This window comes from Zingiber officinale, chromosome 11A (genome assembly GCF_018446385.1).
Source record: "Zingiber officinale cultivar Zhangliang chromosome 11A, Zo_v1.1, whole genome shotgun sequence".
Lineage (NCBI taxonomy): Eukaryota > Viridiplantae > Streptophyta > Magnoliopsida > Zingiberales > Zingiberaceae > Zingiber > Zingiber officinale.
The window spans coordinates 20,301,590-20,323,742 of record NC_056006.1 but is presented as its reverse complement, the minus strand read 5'-3'; the positions used below and the strand labels follow the sequence as shown (position 1 = coordinate 20,323,742).

The 22,153-nt window shown below is 36.1% G+C and overlaps 1 protein-coding gene across 1 annotated transcript; it reads right to left on the bottom strand.

The window, feature by feature from the left end:
* Positions 1-2,478: 2,478 nt before the first annotated feature.
* Positions 2,479-3,063, bottom strand: LOC122031284. Its single transcript, XM_042590416.1, has 2 exons — positions 2,916-3,063; positions 2,479-2,711 (listed from the first exon to the last, which is right to left on the bottom strand). The coding sequence occupies exons 1-2, from the start codon at positions 3,061-3,063 to the stop codon at positions 2,479-2,481; spliced, it is 381 nt and encodes a 126-aa protein (XP_042446350.1).
* Between the last annotated feature and the right edge of the window lie 19,090 nt (positions 3,064-22,153).

The following is a 22,153-nucleotide window of genomic DNA, read 5'->3' as shown; positions in this document are numbered from 1 at the left end:
CTTTTACAGCTATAATTTTGTCATTTTCATTAATTGTTGTATCCTTATCAGCTATTATAGTTTCTTAATCACTGGCACATATTTTGATCTCATCAATTAATTCACTAATTATGATCTCCATCTTAGCAATGAGCTGAACATTGGCCTCGGCTATAGACTCCAAATGACTAATTTCGCCATCTTTTGCTTGGTAAATTGTACAAGACTCTTTCTCCTGAACACATTCTGTAGTAAATTCCTGATCTTTGGTTGTCTGTTCAGGAAATTGCTCAGGAACTTGTTCAGGAATTTTCTCAAAAATTGATTGTATAAACCCCTCATCAATTTGTTGATCTATATGATCTACAACATCTTCCAGGGAATCATTTAAGAGAAGATGTATCTCTAGATCCGATGGATTGAAATCAACAATTATTTTGGTAGCAGGTAGTTCTGCAATCCTAGACTTTATTATCTCCAAACGGGAGCCTGACCACTTCCATCTACATATTCTTGGAAGGGCATGTTGTCTGTATGGATCCATTATTCTGACATGTTCACACATCCACACTTGCAATACAATAAAATAGTTAAAATAGTTAAATATGAAATTTTATGTATAAAATATATGAATCTATCATTAAATTTAAGATCTTATAGCGAGGAGATGTGCAAACCCTTTAAGCATGGGAGCTTGATTTCCCTCAAGGGCCTCTGGCTTCAGCCTTTGTGAAAGCATCATACCAATGGCGCCCAGTTGTGGGATCATATAGTTATATACAGCCTTACACCAATTATACCCACCTAAATTATCAAAATCAACTACATAATAAATTAGTGATTGTACTGGTAATCTAGATATACTGCTAGTAGTAGCAAATAAAATACAAACAAATAATACAATATTAAAAATTGGCAAAATAGAGTATCAGATTTAGCAGATGAAGGTTATTTGCTGAGGTTGGTTATCTTGTTCTCTAGTTCCCTCTGTGTACACTCCACATTACTGAAGTGTTGAAGAAATAGTGGGGTGATGGCTACATGCTACTACAAATTTACTTCATCGCCTTGGTCTGAGGGTCCTAGAATTAGTGAAACATCTTTCCTTGTGAAGCTAATCGCTTTATTATGAAAGATGAAACATTTGACTTCAACATACCAATTGTCAAACATATTTTGTATAAGGCTTCAGATATTTATAATTTCAGGCATGGTTATGGTCCAAGCAAACAAGCTTCCATTTATCAACTCCATCTACCGGTCGTTTATGTATAGTGATAATAAAAAACCCTTAAAGTGAGGTAATTACTTATCCAATGCACTTTCTTAGGATATACATGGGAAGCAGAAGTTCTCTGACTCACCATTTAATTCTATTAAACAAATACATCATATCTTAGTGATAATCATTTGGCTTCATTACAATGTTGTTAGTTTTCAACCATGATATGATACATTACACTATTTTTTTTTAGCCATAATATGATACATTACAATGTCTATAATTTCTCCTACCTACTACAATGTGATTAGTAACTGCTACAACATGGCTACTTATCATGTTGTAGCAGTTAGGGTCAAGCAACTGCTACAATAATAAGAAGCCAATAGGGACTGTAGGATTTAACCAAGTTGTATCAGTCATTAGGGTTTAACTACATTATAGCACCTACTATTAAGTAGTTGCTATAACGTTATAACCATTTTTTAAACCCTCTATTCCCTGAAAGTAAATCTTTAATCCAAATATGTATAATCATTAAACACCATTGTCGCAACTAAAAGAATAATCAAAATCCTAAACATTTAAACCCTTACACAAGAGGAGAAGAATCAAAACACTAAAGCCCTACGAAATACATATGATGGAGGTGAAGCTTTAGAGGAGAAACAAGTCATCATGGTGAGGTTGATTAATGAAGAGAGCGTGGGGCACTGATTTACTTTCAATGAAAATCATTCAAAATATTTATCGCATGCCCTATTTTAGGGTAAAATCTTTGGCAGATGAGGGCAAAACGATAATTGTGCAATATATTTTTGCTTTCTCCGGTGGTGCATGATAATATATATCATGATTAGAGGGAATTAGAACTTCAATGTAAAAGACTTACCATCAAATAGTTTGTGGGAAGTAATATTTGACAAGTTTCCTGTAAATTATAGAATAAAAAAAAGGTAAAAAAATATTATTTGAAGTGTCGAAGTAGCTGCTATAATGTTGTAGCAGGTACAATGTTGTAGTAGCTAGGTATCGAAGTAGCTGCTACAATGATGTAGCAACTAATCGTCAAATTTGCTGCTATAATATTATAACAGTTAGTTGTCAATGTAGCTACTATACTATCGTAGAAGCTGACATTCCAAGTAGTTGCTACGATATTGTAGTAGCTATCCGTCAAAGTAGTTGCTACAATGTTGTGGCAGCTACTCGTCGAAGTAACTACTACACCATTATAACAGTTAATATTCCAAGTAGTTGCTACAACGTTGTAGTAGCTATCCATTGAAGTAACTGTTACTCATGTTGTAGCAGCTAGCCATCGAAGTTACTACTACACCATTATAGCAGTTAAGATTCCAAGTAGCTGCTACACCATTGTAGTAGTTAACATTCCAAGTACTTACTGCATCATTGTAGCAGTTACCATTCAAAGTAACTATTACACCATTGTAGCAGTTTATATTCCAAGTAGCTGTTACAACGTTGTAGCAGCTAGCCGTCAAAGTAGCTGCTACACCATTGTAATAGTTAATATTCTATGTAGCTGCTACAATGTTGTAGTAGCTAACCGTTGAAGTAGCTGCTACAATATTGTAGCAACTAGCCATCAAAGTTGCTGCTACACCATTGTAATAGTTAACATTTCAAGTAGCTGCTACAGTGTTATAGCAGTTAACATTTCAAGTAACTACTACAATGTTATAGCAGCTACCTGTCAAAGTATCTGCTACAGTGTTGTAGCAGTTAACATTCCATAGGGCTGCTATAATATTGTAGCAACTAGCCGTCAAAGTAGCTTCTACAGCATTGTAGTAGTTAACATTCCAAGTAGCTACTACAACATTGTAGCAGCTAGCCATTGAAGTAGTTACTATAACATTGTAGTAGTTAACATTCTAAGTAGCTGCTACAACGTTGTAGTAGCTAGTTGTCGAAGTAGCTGTTACAGTGTTGTAGCAGTTAATATTTCAAGTAGCTACTATAATGTTGTAGTAGCTAGCCGTTGAAGTAGCTGCTACACTATTGTAGCAGTTAATATTCTAAGTAGCTGCTATAGCATTGTAGCAGCTACTTTGACAGGTAACTGCTACAACGTTGGAGCATCTAATATTTCAAGTAGCTACTACAATGTTATAGTAGCTATACATCCAATAAAGATAATATATATTTTTCCCTATGTTTAATTAAATAGATCATTTAGAATCACGTATAAATAATATATATTAAGAATAGAGCGAATTACAACTTCAAATGAAATGACTTACCAAGTAGTTGCTACAACATATGGCAGCTAACTGTGGAAGTGCCTACATGCGTCGACCTTGTCCATTGTAGCATAAATCCTTCCTTCTAATATATATTAGGATCATGGTAGGGAATTACAACTTAAAATGAAATGAATTACTATTGGGTATGAAATGTGAGAATTGATGATTGGGAAGTTCCTTGTAAATTATATAAGCAAAAATTGGTGAGAAAGCAGCTAGAGCTTGTGCGTTGTAGGATATATCAGAGTTAAAAAATATTGTATAGTGAAAAATAGATAGCGGAGTGGAAAGTCTTACAATTGAGAATGGAAAGGGGTGATAAGCAAACTAGCATCGACTATGTGTTCGATGGCATTTTTTAGAGCTTCCAGCCAGCTCAAGAACAAGCATGTGACTATAAGTTGTCCAAGTATTTTGCAGCACCTTTGGTTTTGCTTTCCTAGTAGGAGCATGCTAGAACGGAAGATGAAGGAAGAGGCGAGAGCGAGGGAGAGAGAGAGCGATGAGGGAAATTTAGAATTTGAAAAATTTCTCTCATCGTCGATTTGAATAGAAGGCGCAAGGGAAAAGAGAATAAAAGGAATATTTTTTGTATAGAAATCGAGTTGACAACACCATGTATGCGCGTCACTCACGGTCACGCACGAAGCGTCGCCTAGGATATCATTGCTCTCTCTCTCTCTTGTCTCTCTCTCTCTATATATAGTCTTAAAAAGAGTAAATAATTTTCAATTTGACTTCTCTATTGTTAGGACTTGTAGGAGTTAGAGAGGGGGGAATGGTGAATAACTTTGATCGTTTCTTGTCATTACTTTGTGCTCGTCGTTAAATGTACAACGGAAACTTGAATCAACTTTGACTTCACATGCGCAACTCTGGGATTTTACTTGGTATCCATCTCCTTAAAGTAACTAATCCAAAGGTCCATACTAGCTATCACGTCCACTATGAACACTCTCCTCAGAAACTTTCCAGAGGTGGAGAAGCCTCTTACAATCTTATTCTTACAAGAACACAACAATAAAAGAGAAAAGCAAACATAAATACAACCGAAAATGACTTTATAAGAAAAAATTTACTCGCTTGATCTCTTGTTGTTATGAAATATCTCTTGTTAATTCAGAAATATAGCAACACTTCACTTCAGAATTCCCAAGAACATGTTTCATGGAGAGAACAACTTCTATCAATTGCCTTAATTGATTTAGAAGCTTTCTCTTCAGGAGAAAACACTGCCAATTTTTTAATATGGTTAAATCGATTCAGCAAGCTTCTGTTGGTGGAGAACATACTGCCTAATCGATTTCCTTAAGCCAAATCAATTGCTTCAATCAATTTTGAATTCTCCTATACTCCCAAAATAAGCCCTCAATCAATCAATCTTAAACTCAGATTCTGAGGTTGAGGTTGACCAAATACTTGATTAAAAGTGAGAAATCCAATAGAAAACTTGGTAAGAGAAAAGTCCAAATGAGTAAAAGTTGATCGGACACTTGCTAATCAGAAGTTCAATGGGAAGTTGGCAAGAGGGATGTCCAAGTAGGTCACAGAGGACCAGCCACTTGGTGATCGAAAGTCCAATGCAGAGTTTATAAAAGGGAAGTCCAAGTGGGTCATGGAGGACCAAACACTTGGCGATCAAAAGTCCAACGGAGAGTTGATAAGAGGAAAGCCCAAGTGGGTCATGGAGGATTGGACACTTGACACGAGATGTAAAGTCTAAGTGAGTCATGAAGGAATGAACACTTGGTACGAGATGGAAAGTCCAAGTGGGTCATGGAGAACTGGACACTTGGTACGAGATGAAAAGTCTAAGTGGATCACGGGTGACCAGACACTTATCGATGAGGCACAAAGCCCCGGTAGGTCAAGGTTGACCAAATACTAGGCAATAAAGAAGTCCTAGTAGGTCATTGGATGCTAGACAATGAGAAGTTTCAGTAGGTCCAGGTTGATCGGATGTTGAGTAAAGAAAGTCTTGAATGGTTGGAGTCAATTGGACACCAAGCAAAGTGAAAATTTAGCTTATGTAAAACTAAAATAGAAGTATTAGTTAATTGATAAGGTGTTTCAATTAACTAATAGATGCAAAACCCCCCAAAATCTAAAATTAGGGTTTGCTATAGTACTACACACATACACTACAGTCTTGGTGCGGGAAGCACCAGACGATAGTGTTAGAGTGTATACTAAAAGCCTAGTTTTTTGTATAAACATTTATTTAGAAATAAGAATCACATTGGTCAAATGTCTACATTTATATGCTAAGTGTAGTTGTTCAATTAATTTATATTGTACATAACATGGTGTGTGGTGTCATACGCAGAATATCATGTTATCAATTCCTTATAAATTATAAACAGTAGCTCATGACTAAAATGGAAAGGAACAAATCATTGGAATAGTCATAGTGTAATTTGATATTAATTTATCTTAACTATAAAATTACACTAGTACACTCTGAGTGTATTGAGCAGGACCATTTAAGGTAAGCTCTTTTTATGCTAACTTAATAAAAGAACAATACCTTAGTTATTATGAAAGTGTGTGCTCTTAATCCTAATATAATAACAAGCACATATATTTAGTATTTATTTCTTTGACTTATCAGAGGGTGAGATTTAGCTCGATAAATCAATAAGCCCGATAAGTTGGGAAATGATATTACTTATAGTGTGTGTTGTTGATTATAGAAGAAAACTGTGTCCTAGTAATCTAGGTTGATAATGTCCCCAAGAGGAGCTCATAAGGATTGTCATGTTAAACCCTGCAGGTGGACTTAGTCCGACATGACGATAAGGTTGAGTGGTACTACTCTTGGACTAAGATATTAATTAAAGAGAGTTTTCAGTAACTCATTTAATTAATGGACATTCAACATCTTAAACACAGGGAGACTAACACACTCATAATAAGAAGGAGCCCAAAATGTAATTTGGGATTGGTGCGATAGTTCAATAATAATTCTTTAGTGGTATGAATTTTTATTGATGAAATTAAGTTTGGTGTTCGAGGCAAACACAGGAAGCTTAATTTCATCGGGAAACCAAAATCAATTTCTCCTCTTGGTCCCTATCATAGCCTCTTGTATATAGAGAATTATACCCACCGTATGCCCACTTCTTACCCACCCTTAGGTGGCCGGCCAAGCTAGTTTGGAGCCCAAGCTAGGGTCAGTCAAAGCCAAGGGTGGAGCCAATGTAAGGTGGCCGGCCAAAGCTTGGATCCCAACCTTAGGTAGCCGACCACTAGAAAATAAAAGGGATTTTATTTAAAATCTTTTCTTATGTGGATATCATGGTTTTAAAAGTGAGAGTTTAAAATTTAAATCTTTTCTTTTATAGCTTTCTACAAAAGATTAAGTGAAAGATTTGATATCTTTTCTTATTTGTAGTTAAAAGGAAGATTTTAATTTTTGATAAAACTTTCTTTTTCTGTAACCATGTTCATGATTTAAAAGAGAGTTTTAAAATTAAATATTTCCTTTTATAAGTTTCTACAAAAGGTTAAGAAAATATTTGATATTTTTCCTTATTTGTAGATTGAAAGGATGATTTTAATTTTAGAGAAAACTTTCCTTTTTGGAAATCATCCACATGTTTTAATAGAGAGATTTTAATTTATAAAATTTTCTTTTATAACCAACCATGAAGGGAAAAATTATTAGAGAAATTTTTATTAAAAATTTCCGGAAACAAATTAGGAAGTTTTAATTCTTGTGTTAAAACTTTCATTGTTTGGAGCTATGAGGTGGCCAGCCATGTGGATTTAAGAAAAGGAAATTGGTTTTAATTAATTAAATTTTCCTTTTCATGGCAAAGAAAATAAGGAAATTTATTTAAATTTTCCTTATTTGCTAAGACCAAGGATTATAAAAGAGGGGGTAGGGGTGCCTTCATGAAAAAGAACTCTATTCTATTTTCGTCCCTCTCTTCCTTGGTGGTGGCTGGCCCTAGACCTTGCTCTTCTCCTCTTCTATTCTTCTTTAGTGGCTGGTTTCATCCCTCTCTTGGAGCTCTTGTTGGTGGCCGGTTCTAGCTTGGAGAAGAAGGAGAGAAAGGAGGTTTTGTTTCTAGCATCCCTTGGAGCTTGGTGGTGGTGGCCGAAACTCTTCATCTCAAGGAGGAGTGCTTGGTCGAAACTTGTAAGGAGGAAGAAGAAGGGTTTGGGTGATTCTCATCTCGGTAGATCGTTTCCCACACAATGTCCGAGATAAGAAGAGGAATACGGTAGAAGATCAAGAGGTTGTTGCTTACAAAGAAAGGTATAACTAGTAATTGTTCTCCACATCATACTAGTTTTTCTTTGTATAAATTCTAAATACAAGAGGCATATAATTCTAGGTTTCAAATTTGTGATTCGAGTTTAGGTTTTTTTTTTTTTTGAATTTGTGATTCGATTGTTCCTTTTGGTTAAACCTAGGGTTATATAAGAAAATTAAATATTAGATTTCATTGAAAGGCTTTGTCTAGGAAGTGGTGGTTGCTCCCATATCCAAGAAGACCTAGTGCCTCACCATGTTTAACCTGGAAGCCGATTTCTAAAATTAATATTTAATTAAATTTATAACATAGGTGGATTTGGATCAATAATGTTAAGTTCCGTTTGCGATTCTGAATTTAATTTCTAAAGAACACAATAGGTTATTAGGATAAGTTCGACACTTGTACAAAATTTTTGTATAGTGGAATCGGTATGATCTTCCTAGGACTAACCAACAGATAGAACCTATATTTTGATTATGTCAAAGGGTCCAAAGATAAGTTATCTTATGATCTAACAAGGTTGATTGAGCTTACAGGAAAAGTCTTAAGTGCTTTTAGGTAAAAGTCCTAGTGGATTCTAGGCAAGTGGAAAGCCCTAGGGGGTGGTAACCTTAGGTCCAAGGGGGTGGTAACCCTAGGTGATGAAAAGTCCTAGCTACGGTTAGGGAAGTGGAAAACCCTAGGGGGCGGTAACCCTAGGTCCTAGGGGGAGGTAACCCTAGGTAGAAAGTCTTGGCGGGTCGAGTGCTTTAAGCAAAATCCTAGGGTCGGGAACTCTAGGTTGAAATCTTGGTGGTCGCAGATCGGGTGGAAGTCTGGACGGGTCATGGAGCGGACGTCCAGAATGAAGACCGGAAGCCTCGGGCGCTGAGCAAAAGTCCAGTCGGTTTGGAAACAGGTAACTTCTCCTGAGAGGAGTAGGTGAGGATGCGTTCCCCGAGAGGGAACAGTAGGTGTCAGTTCGACCTAGATTTTCGACGAAACTCAAAATCAGAATCGGACAGCTAGAGGCTGTCAAATTTCATATTATATATGTTATTTTTGCCTGGACTAACTTTATATTGCAGAAAATAAGGGGCTGAAAAAAGCTGGTCCGGGTGCCTAGAAGGAGTCCGAGAGCCCGGAGTCAGTCTGGGCACCCGGAACCCAAAAAATATCTGCAAGCTATTATGGCATGTGTTGGTTGGCCGAATCACGTGGTCTAGGTGTTTGGAGTGTTTCTAGGTGCCAAAATAGCCTATAAAAGCAGCCTTCGGCCAGGAGCTTCATAACAACATTCTGAACAAGTTCTGCTTCTTCGAGCTGCTCAGAAAATGTCTCCTCGACGCTCGAAAGCTGCGCCAACAACGATTGTGCTAAGGGTTCAACTCTCTAAGTCATCAGCATTGTTGTATTTCAAAGTTACTTGTACTTCAACTGTAAATCTTGTTGTAACCTTCGATTAATTAGTTATTGTCCATCGAAAGCCCTCTCACGTGTGGACCTTGGAGTAGGAGTCATCACAGGATCCGAACCAAGTAAATCTTGGTGTGCTTTCTCTTGTCTCTGTCTTTTCATTATTCTGCTGCATTTTTACTCAATTGTTTTAAAATGAACGAATTAGCCACTAGTACTATTCACACCCCCCCTCTAGCGTGCAACGATCCTACATACAGTAGTGCTACAGTACTTCTATAGTGCACTATAGTTCTGTCAATTGATAAATTTAGAGAGTTAAGGCAGATGCATATCAAACTCAATTGCTCAGTTTAACTAATAAGTTATATCAGTCAACTGATGGCTCCGTGAAGAGCATAGAAGCAAGTGGGACTCGCATAGTCTGTTTGACTGATGTGATCAATCGATTGATGTTGGACATCAATCGACTAATTTTAAATTAAAAAGAATAGAAGCAAGTGAGACTCGATTGCTCAGTTGGACTATTTGAATCAGTCGAATGATAGTTGACATCAGTCAATTGATGTTCAAATTATAGCTAAAATTAGACATATTTTAGAAGTATCAGTGTCCGTTCAATGATAGGAATAGTATCAGAGATATATTAATCGACTGATGGGTAAGATTAGTTGACTGATAGGCAGGAATCAACCCCAAACTAAAGGATTTAAAAGAAGGGTTTTGAGGAGTTTTTTTATAGCTAGTTCTCGGAGGATTTTAGAGGATAGTGCTGCTGCATTTCTGGACTAACAAGAGGCATTTCCAAGCTTCAAGAGATTAAGCAAGCAAAGTTTTGATTATAAAGTCATGTTTAATTATATTTGTCTTTGCTTTCTTATTTTTTGTTGTGTTCTTGCAAGAACGAGTTTGTAAGAGGCTTCTTTGTCTCCGAAAAGTATTCAAGAAGGAGAATGCTCTTAGTGGAAGAGAGGGGTAGACCTTTGGATTAGTGGCCTCAAGGAAGTGGATACTATGTAAACCAAGGTGTTGTGCATATGGAGTGAAGATTGAAGCAAGGTTTTTACTACACATTCAACGACAGGCAGAAAGCATCGAAGAGAAGCAATTGAAGCTATTCACCTCTCCTTCAACTCACACGGGTCCTAACAAGACGGACCCACTCAGTCAAAATTCCTTATTATCTAGGACCACCGGGTAGGGGAAGTCGGTATCTAGTAGAGCTTAGTTATTATGGAAGGTGTCGGCCAACTCATGGGGCCTAGATAGGGTGATGGCCTTATTAGATTTACCCATGTTGCATCAATAGTGAACAATGTTAGTTCAATTATCCTCGGGACAAGGTTGGTCAGTTTGACTAAGCTTGGGTTGGTCCGAGCTTGAGTTTCGATGTTTTATAATGTGTGAGAAAAAAGTCATGTAAGTTAAGAGAGGACCAGATATTTGATCAAAAAAATCCTTAATTGGAGGTTAGGAAATAGAAAGTCTTAACTAGAAGTTAGACAAGGGAATGCCCTAACTATAGGTTAGGCAATGGAAAGTCTTAGCAGGGCTATGCAATGAAAGACCTAGTTGGGAACTAGGCAATGGAAGTCCTAACGGGGCTAGGCAGTGGAAGACTTAGTTGGGAACTAGGAAATAGAAGTTCTAGTAGGGCTAGACAAGAGAAAAGTCCAAGTGGGTCAAAGGTTGGCCGAACACTTGGTGAAGAAGGTCAGGCAAGTCAAGGTTTACCGGATACAAGGCAATGGGAATTCCTAATAAATCATGAATGACTTTATGGTTGGGAAAAGGAACTCCAAACTCATATTTAGAGATTAGGATTGGGCAATTGATTAGTTTAATTAATTAACCCAAGGTCAATCGATTAGGCTAATTAATTGGGAGCTTTTTCGTGAGAGCATAGTGAGAGTCAGAATTGATTAATCAATCGATTGAGATTAGGCCAATCGATTGGGCTTAGATTCAGGCAATTGATTAGGCTTAGGCCAATTGATTAAGGCAATCAATTGGGGATTGAAGTAGTTTTGTGAGAGCACAGTGAGGGCCGGAATTGATTGGTCAATTGATTGGACTTAGGCAATCAGTTGGAGTGTTTTCGTAAAACAATAGAAAGCTTCTGAATCGATTAGAAGTTGGTAATCGATTGGTATAACTCACTAATTGATTAGATGGCCAACAAGAGCTGTTATGCAGGTTTTGAATGGTTGAGTTCACATGACAATCAATTAGGGGTAAGACTAATCGATTAGGAGATGTTTTCCAGCTTGAAAGAAACCCTAAAAAAGGGGGTTTCATGAAGAGAACAAGCTACCAATTCTTGAGGTTTTGGTGACAAGTGTTGTTTCACTTTCCAAGTATCAAGAGGCTAACCAAAGTAAGAAAAGAGCAAGCAAAGAAAAGTCCATTGTTGTAAAGTCATTTTCTATTTCAGTTGTAATATGGTTTGTGTGTCTTATTGTATTCTCTCATTGTATTCTCGTGTTTGAGTTTGTAAGAGGCTTATCTGCCTCCAGGAAGGAGGTTTTCATAGTGAAGTTATGAGAGAGAGCCAAACCCTTGGATTAGTTACTTAAGGAGGTAGATACTAAGTAAAATCGAAGAAGCTACCATTGTAGAGTCTTCACTTCAAGTTTACATTGCAAATAAAGTTTAAAGAAGCGAAGCGAGCTATTCACCCCCCTCTAGGTCATATGTGTCCTAACAAGTAGTATCAAAGAGAGACCACTCTTCACCAGACTAACCACTGGAAATAGCAAAGAACTAAAGGAAGAAGAAGAAGATCCCTAAATTTCAACTAGTCAAACTTATCATCAAAGGAGCTCAAGTTCAAAAATGAATTTCCAAGATGAATTAGGATTTGACATCAGAAGCTTTCTCTTCGTGGAGAAAACAATACCGATTGATTAGCCAAATCAATTGATAAGGCTGAATCAATTTAGCAAGCTTTTGTTAGCAGATAACATATTGCCCAATCGATTGCCTTAAACCTAATCAATTACTTTAATTGATTCCGAATCCTACTGTGCTTCCAAAATAAGCCCTCAATCGATTGAACCAATCAATTACTTTGACCCAATTGATTGCCCAACCCTAAACTCAGATTCTGATTTTAGGGTTCATTTGCCCAACTTCCTGTCATTCATAATTTGTTAAGACTTTTTGTTGCCTAACATCTGGTTAACCTTGACCTATTAGGGTTTTTTCACCAACTGTTCGGTCAACCTTTGAGCCACTTGGACTTTCTCATCTTGTGTCAAGTGTCTGAGATTCCATGATCCATTTGGAATTCCTTCTCACCAACTCTCCATTGAACTTCCAATCACTAAGTGTTTGGTCCATGACCCAATTGGACTTTCCTCTTGCCAATTCTCAGTTGGACTTATGATTACCAAGTGTCTAGTTCTCTATGACCCACTTAGACTTTTTTCCTTACCAACTTTTAGTCGTACTTCCAATCTCTATGTGTATGGTCCTCGATGATCCACTTGGATTTTTTTCTTGCTAACTTTCCGTTGAACTTTGGATCACCAAGTGTCTAGTTCTTCATGATCCACTTAGACTTTTCTCTTTCCAACTTCCCATTGGACTTCCCAAGTCAAGTATTGGGTGCTCCTTGACCTACTTGACTTCTCTTTCACATATTATCAAACATTAAAATCCAAGCTCGAGCTAACCCGAGCTTAGTCAAATTGGTAAACCTTGACCCAAGATGATTGTACCAACAATCTCCACTTTATGATGTTTGACAATTTGTTTAGGTTAGGCTAACTTATTAGCCCAATTTCCTTCTTCGCATACCAAAGTATGAATGAGGGTTTCCTAACTTAAACCCTACATTCTCCCCCTCTTGGCACATATCAAAAATCTTCTCTCAGGATTCATTCCTCTTATCCTTCAATCATTTGCAATAGAGGTTCCTTACTTTCCATTTGCCTCTAATGCTCAACCTTGAGCATACATCCATCATCCTTCTTCAAATCTCTCCTTTCTTACCCAAATCATGCCTTTAAGGTAACCTCATCCTCAAAATATGCTCCAACCTCTTGTAACACCCCACCCTCCTCGCTACTGGACTGTGAGGGCGGAGCGCTACTGGACTTCTAACTTTACTAAACTATCCTTGTTCACATATTGATAGTAATTCCTAGAACTCTCGGAGAACTCAAAACATACAATTAACTAGCAGCGGAAGACTAAATAACTCATCTAATACATTCTTAATAAATGACAATCTTAATAAATTCTTATGCTAGGTCCCAAGGCTTCTATAGTCCAGGCATCACACATCCATCTGCACTTCCTTGTCGCCTTCCTTTGCTATAATTTTTCCTTTCCTTTATCTGCAGTAAGAGGAAATGCAACTATAAGCAAAATTGCTTAGTAAGCGCTATCTAACTCACAAAACTCGAATATGCATGTAACTGGAAGAAATCTAAAACTGAATGCTCAGAAAGAAATACTACTCATGCTCATCTACAAGCAAAAGAAACATAATGAAATGCTAAACGTGTAAAGCAAATCTAAACAATTACGCAAGCATAAAAGAAAACTAAACTTGCAGGATTTTAAACTTATGTGAAGCTTGTTTTACTTGTTTAAAAACTTATACTTTAATACTTCAAAATAATAATCAACTTTATTCTTGGGCCCGACAACTATACTTGCTATGCGCGCATCCCTAACTAGACCCGAGATAGCTAGTCTCGAATCTAGTAGAGTTTACTAGGTTATCTAAACCTAGGGACGGCTATGGGAGCCCAACCCAAGGACAACTAAGAGTCCAGCACAGTGCCACTGATAAAAGTAAAATATTGATTTATAAGCTGATTTATCTTAATTACTTCTTCTTTAAATGTCTTGGCATTTTAACGAGCACCTTGTGTGCCAAAATCCCTAAAGTCTTGACTTTGGGATCTACTTAAGGCCTTGGCCTTTTTCTTTCTTTTCTTTATCTTTCTTATACTTGTTAATACCTCTAATAAAAGAATGCTTCTTTAAAAACTGAAATGTTTTAAACAAATTCTAACTTTGAAATGCATAAACAAAAATCTGCATACTATGCTAATCAAAATTCTGCATACTATACTAATCAAGATTCTGCATTCTATGCTACACTATTTCTACATACTATGCAAACATAAATTCTGCACTATAATACTTAACTAAACTGCATTATAATCTTTTTCTTTAAAAACTGCACTATAAGTTCCACCAAAAATCTGCACTACAAGTTCCACCAAAAATCTGCATTATAAATTCCACCAAAAATCTGCACTACAAGTTCCACTAAAAATCTGCACTATAAACTTTAAAGAAATCTGCACCATAAGCTCTTAAGAAATCTGCACTACAAGCTCTAAAGAAATCTGTATTTTAAGCTCTAAGAAATCAACACTACAAGCTTAATTAAAATCTGCATTATAAGCTTACATAAAAATCTGTACTTATAAGCTTAATTAAAATCTGCACTATAGGATTAATTAAAATCTACACTATAAGCTTAAATAAAAATCTGCACTATAAGCTTAATTAAAATTTGCACTATAGGCTTAATTAAAATCTGCACTATAAGCTTAATTAAAATCTGCTCTATAAGCTTAATTAAAAATCTGCACTATAAGCTTACATAAAAATCTGCATATGAGCTTAATTAAAATCTGCATTATAAGCTTAATTAAAATCTGCATTATAAGTTTAATTAAAATCTGTACTATAAGCTTAAGTAAAAATCTGCACCTATAAAATTAATTAAAATCTGCACTATAGGCTTAATTAAAATCTGCACCTATAAGCTTAATTAAAATCTGCACTATAAGCTTAATTAAAATCTGCACTATAGGCTTAATTAAAATCTACACTATAAGCTTACATAAAAATCTGCATATGAGCTTAATTAAAAATCTGCACTATTAGCGCTCCTCATGCTTCGAATTCAAGAAGAACAAAGGTCCGAAACTACTCCTACTGCATGTGAGAAGCACTTACCTTGTTTCTTGGACTCACAACCGAACAAAAAGGGATTCTAGGACCTTCGCCGGCCGCCGGAGATGATGCCCTAACTCCCTTTCGTTTTCTGCCCAAGCTCCGCCATCGTACGCAGAAGAGAAGGAGAAAATGGTTTAAGTCATGGGAAAACAGAGCATCAACTTATCCCTTTTTATAACTTAATATTTCTGTTAACTCCTTAAATAAATTCGTTACATTTTCTAAATAGACAAATCCAACATCAATTTATCCCTTTTATAATATTCTGTTAACTATCTTAAATAAATTTGCTACTGTAACGACCACCCTTCTTACTACTACTACTCTCTAAGGATGACCGTTACTTAACTACTAACTCTACTTAACCGGTATGATTAAAAATCACATGGAAACCCTACCGAAAAATTTCGACAGAATCTCCCCTGTACCGGTGACCATAATCATTAATACATAACATAATATACACAGCCACAGGCGGCTGGAACACATATCAAACACACAAAAGGAATAACATCACCGCGCAGTTTAATGAAATCAAATCATGCAAGTAATGAATAGCGGAAACAAAATAAAAACATACAATTAACTAACAGCGGAAGACTAAATGACTCATCTAATACATTCTTAATAAATGGCAATCTTAATAAATTCTTAAACTAAGTCCCAAGGCTTCCATAGTCCTGACATCACACACCATCCGCGCCACCTTCTCGCCTTCCTTGCTAAATCTTTTCTTTTCCTTTATCTGCAGTAAGAGGAAGTGTAGTCTATAAGCAAAATTTACTTAGTAAGCGCTATCTAACTCACAAAATCACGAATGTGCATGTATACGAAAAGAACTAGAAACTATATGCTCTAAAAAGAAATAAAGCATAAACATAACTGCTCATGTCAAACTAATAGCAAAGAAAAGCTAAAGAATCTACTCATGTAATTCTAATAGTTAATCATGCTGCTCATCTAATAGGTAAACATGAAAACTACTCATCTACTAGATAAACATGGTAGGATAAAGAACTAAACTTACTGATTTTTAGAACTATATGAATCTTATTTCATTTGTTCTAAACTTAATCTTTAATACTTTATGTTTATGTAAAACTCGTTTTACTTGTTCAAAAACTTATACTTATAATACTTCAAAATAATAATCAACTTCTTCTTGGGCCCGGGCTTAATACCATCTTATGCGCGTTCCCTAATAGGTTGGGGTACCGAGCCGCCAATCCTAAAAGAGCAGACCTCGGTCTACGAGGGCCAAGACCTCGGAATTGGACACCTGGATTTGTTTAACGACAACCTCGGAAGTCGGGTACTAGCCTCTTCTTAAAAGTAAAATACTTATAATCTTAATTACTTCTTCTTTAAATGCCTTGGCATTTTAATAGCACCTTGTGTGCCAAAATCCCTAAAGTCTTGACTTTGGGATTTACTTAAGGCCTTGGCCTTTTCTTTCTTTTCTTTATCTTTCTTATACTTTTCTTTATCTTTCTTATACTTTTCTCAAACCCAAAATACTGTTAGGGTATCTTTCGTATGCATCTATGAATGAAACTAACTATGTAACACATAATCATGCATAGAATACAAAAGAAATCTGCACATACAATAGTAATCAAAAATCTGCACTAATACTTAACAGAAATCTGCATACTAGCTCAATAAAAATCTACATAATAGCTTAACATAAATCTGCATACTAGCTTAACAAAATCGGCACTTGCTTAACAGAAATCTGCATACTAGCTTAATAAAAATCTGCATACTAACTTAACAGAAGTCTGCATACTAGCTTAATAAAAATCTGCACTTGCTTAACAGAAACCTGCATCCATGCTAATCCTAACTATTCTTAAACTAACTGATAATGTCAAATGCATAGCACAAACAAAACTAAAATCTGCTGAAGCTTAAAACCTATGAAAAACTTAATCTTACTTTACTTGCAATTACCCATAAGCCTCTAAAAGAAACTAATAGGGCACCAAACTACTTAAATAATATCACTTTCCTAGTTAAGATAACTATCCAGGAAAGAGGATATTTTTTTTTTCTATTATGGCTCTTCTGAATAAGCACATAAATTCCTGACCGAAATCTTTGTTTTGATCTACACCTGGTATTTCAGACTACTAGTAACCTACTTATGTATCTTCTATATCTGTACTAAAAGGAATCAAGGTCCACATATTCCAGGTAAAGTTGTTCATCTTCATTTCAGAACACCCAACCAAAAGCCAACGGTAAGGAAGAAAACTAACTATATGCTCAAAACTAATCTAACCCATTCTAGGTTCACTGCCTAGCAACAAAATCTGAGACTTACCATGCTCTGTATAAACCAAACATGTCTATTAAGATAACAAACAGATAGGATTTAAACTGGAATATGAAAATACCAACTACAAGGCTTGAAAGGAAACCAATCCACATGCTTAAACCAAACCTATCATTATCTTTCTTTCTTTAGGGTTCACGGCAGCAACCCATCACCATATCTTTCACAGAATAATTTGAAAACAGGAAAAGCAAAGTTCAGAATCTAATCCAAACAAAAATCTCTTTCCCTCTTCCTTAACAACTCACGACAGTAAGCCCTAAACCACATTCTTCACAAAAAATTCGAAACAAAGGAAAAGAACACCAAAACGAATCGAAATCCGGAACTATCCTACTGCAGGTGAGTAGCGACTTACCTTAGGCTTTTCTTGGACTTACAGCCGGAGAAGAAAGCTTCCAATGCTTCTAGGGCTTGCGAAGGATCTCGCAAACTTTCCCTCTTCCTCGTGCTTAAGGATTCTCCTCGACAAGAGGAGCTCGGACTTGTGAAGAACCCACAGAGAGGTCCCCTTTGGCCGACCGCCGGAGAAGCCCTAGTTTCCAACTGCTGCGGTTTCGCCCGAGAGAAAGTCGACGCCGCAAGAGAGGAGAAGGAGAGGTTAATTCCCGAAATTTCACTTAAGTCCTCTCTTTTATAACTAGGGTAATTCGGTTAACTTGTTAAATAATTTTGCTACCAATTCTAAACAGAACCATCCGCTGGAACAGTTGGTCAGCCAGGTTTTGACCAAATCACAGGTCTGGGTTTCGAATCCCTCAGTCGCGCACCTTTTTCCCAATTTATTTTAAATGTTCCAACTTCTGCTTAAATGGAATTTTTCTCCTTCTTTAATAAAAAACGATCGCTGGATCAGTTGGTTGGCCGCGTTCGGCTTAAGGCGCATCTCGTGGGTTCGAATCCCGATTGCAACTTATTTTCTTCCTATTATTTCTCGCTATTAACTTCTATTACTTAAATAAAATTCTTCCTTTATTAGATCAAATAATAACTGCTAGCCTAGTTGGTTAGCTGGGTTTTGCTCGGGTCAGGGGTTGCCGGTTCGAGCCTCGACTTGGACATTTTTTTTTGTCACAACTTCTTTCTTTTGGTAAAAATATCAAACGACCTCCAAAAATTGCATAAAAATACTCTAAAAATTTCTAAAAATCTCTAGAATTTTTCTAAAGCATTTCTAGATTTTTATAAGGACTTTTAGGACTCCAAATAGTGAAATTTAGGGTGTTACAGCTACCTTTTCTAAACAGACAAATCCAACATCAACTTATCCCTTTTATAATATTCTGTTAACTATCTTAAATAAATTCGCTACCTTTTCTAAACAGTCAAATCCAACATCAACTTATCTCTTTTATAATCCAATATTCTATTAACTATCTTAAATAAATTCGCTACCTTTTCTAAATAGAAAAATCCATTTGCACACCTTGTCAGCCGGGTTTGACCGAGTCAAAGGTCGTGGATTCAATTCTCGGCTTGGATATTTTTTTGTCAAAACTTCCTTCGTTTAGTAAAAATACCAAACGGCCTCCAAAAATTACATAAAAATACTCTAAAAATTTCTAAAAATCCCTAGAATATTTCTATAGCATTTTTAAATATTTTTAAATTACTTTTAGGACTCTAATTGAGGAAATTTGGGGCGTTACACCTCTATCATTTCACCAACAATAATTTGGAGTTCCTAAACCTTTAGGAAATTCCAAGGTTTAAGTTTTGAGGTTAAAAATTCAACCTTGAATCTAAACCTCCTCCTCAATTTCACATTATTCATTCTTATTTAACCATCACTTTCTCATTTTTATTAATAAAATTATCCTTAAATACTTATCCAAGTATTTCACGGAGTTAGGGATAGTTAAATTACCTAAACATGACTTAATCGACTGAAATAAACTCATTTTAGTCAAACACAGCAGAGGCCAATCTATTGGTATCAGCTACCAATCGATCTAGCCTGTGCTAATCAATTAGTGATAGATTCCAATAAATTACCGCATATACCAATCGATTGGTAACTGATACCAATAGTTTACTATATCTAATTTTTCAGATTCAAATTTAGATCAAATTTCATAAATTCATAAGTAATTCTACTATTTTTGAAAAAAAACATAAAATTTCATATAGACATTACTTATGTCACATACTATCACAAAAAAATAGTTTTCTATAAAAATATATCTTATTTTCAAAGAATGATAAAAAATTAAAACTATTGAAAACTTCACTATTTCACTCTAACTTTATATATCACTAATCAATGATGATTTTATCAACAAATAGACTGCACCAATATTTTCTAAACTATTTTTGAAATCATTTTCAAAACTAATTTCCAACCATGATCTATGGGTTAAATGATGATTGTCTTTCACAAAATCTATGTATTTTGATAAAACTAAAAATCAAATAGATGAACTAAATCAATATCATGAGTTTTGCTCATCCTCCTAATACCTCACTTACATTGAATGTGTCTCAATACACATACAAGTCATCCTATGGTCTTATGAGATGTAAAGTTATGTTTTCCAAAAACCAAAAGATCATTACATATCTAACTAGGCATTTTAAACTTGAACATCCTATCTAGGGTTTCAACTGTTGGTGTAGGAAACACCAGATGATCGAACCTAAGTTTTAATTATGTCAAGGGGTTCTAAGTTAAGTGTTATTGTTGTTCTAACAAGTTGAACTAAGTGTGCAGGAAAGTCCTAAATGATCTTAGGCAAAGTGAAAGTCCTAGTAGACACTAGGTAGGTAGAAAGTCCTAGCTGTGATTAGGCAATGAAGTCCTGGTCTAGGAGATTTTATAATTTATCTACTCGAGGAGAACTTATAGTATTGTTCGACCCTTCGACTAGGACACTAGTGAAAGTCCTAGGGGGCATAGACACTAGGTGGAAGACTGGAGGGTCAGGGAGCGGACGTCCAGCGGAAAGTCTTGATATCTTGGAAGCTGAGCAAAATTCCAAATGGTCTGGAGCTCTGTTTTGGCAAAAGGTAAACTCTTTTGAGAGGAGTAGGCGAGGACGCATTCCCCTTTGAAGGAACAGTAGACATCGGTTCACCCTAGGGTTTTCGAGGAATTCAAAAGTCAGAACTGGATAGTCTGGAGAATGTCAAATAATTTATTAATTATATTTTATTGTGCTAACTTTGTTTTATAAGGTATCTTTTGTATGTGGACTAATATGCTTTGCAGGAAGTGAAATGCACAAAGGATTACCTTGGGTGAACAGTGCTGGAGGCGCCTTCCATGCGGCTGAAGGCGCCTTGGAAACTGACTTTAAGGCGCATTCAAGTGCCTTGAAGGCACCTTTGAGTACCATGAAGGCACCTTCGAGTTCCTTGAAGGTGCCATCGAGTACCTCGAAGGCACCTTCGAGTACCTCGAAGGTGTAACGACCACCCTTCTTACTACTACTCTCTAAGGGCGACTGTTACCTAACTATTACTCTACTTACTAGTGTCACTTATGCTAATATTAGCAACACTTAGATTTATCACGGCCCCAGAGGAAGTCCTACCAAAAAATTTTGATAGAATCTCCCCTGTACCGGTGACCAAATCAACCATACAGACACTATATACACAGCCACAGGCGGCTGGAACATACTTTTTTCACAACCACGCAGTATAATAACACAATAATAAGAAGGAAACTACTCAAGCAATAGCAAACAACTAAATCACTCCAACAATAGGACCCAACTTCATAATAGCGTTTAAGGAAAACCAAAAAGAACACTAAACAGAAAGGTCTTGACAACTCCTTAGCAAACTCTTGATCTCCCTATAGTCCAGCCATCACACACCTTCATCACCACCACCTTGTCGCCTTCCTTTCATACTTTAGCTTTTCCTTTATTTGCAGTAGGAGGAAAATGCAGTCTATAAGCATAAAGCTTAGTGAGCACTATCTAACTCACAAAAACTCGATATGCATGTATATAAATAGAAACATGCTAAAACTGAATGCTAACATGTAAAGCTACTCATGCTCATAAATAGCAAAGGAATCATACTAACTGAAATACTAAACATGTATAGCTAATCATGCTCATAAACCAATAAAGGAATCACACTAACTGAAATACTAAACATGTATAGCTAATCATGCTCATAAATAGTGAATAACAGTAAGCTAACTCATGCTCTTCTAATAGTAAAGAAGCATACTGAAAGGCTAAACATGTAAGGCAAGTCTATACTATCATGCTAGCATAAAGAACTTAACTTACTGAATTCTAAACACCTTCTGTATCTTATTTCACTTGCTTAATACTTATACTTTAATACTTTTATACTTCAAAATAATAATAAACTTCTCTTGGGCCCGACATTGTACCAATTTGCGCGCATCCTTAATAAGAGTCGAGGTAGCTAATCCCGAAACTACTAAGGTACTTCTAGGCGATCTTGTGCCTAGGGGCGATCTAGGAGCCCACCCAATGGACCTTGTGTCCGGTACATGCCATTAAAAAGTAAAATACTTATTTTCTTTTAATATTCTTATAATAAGATGCCTTGGCATTTCTTTGAGCACATGGTGTGCTGCTGATCCCAATTCTTAAACTTAGGGATCCTATTAAGACCTTGGTCTCTCTTTCTTATAGCTTACTTATAAAAATCTACACTTAATGCTTAACAGAAATCTAAAATTGAGGTTCATGGCAGCATAACAAAGAAA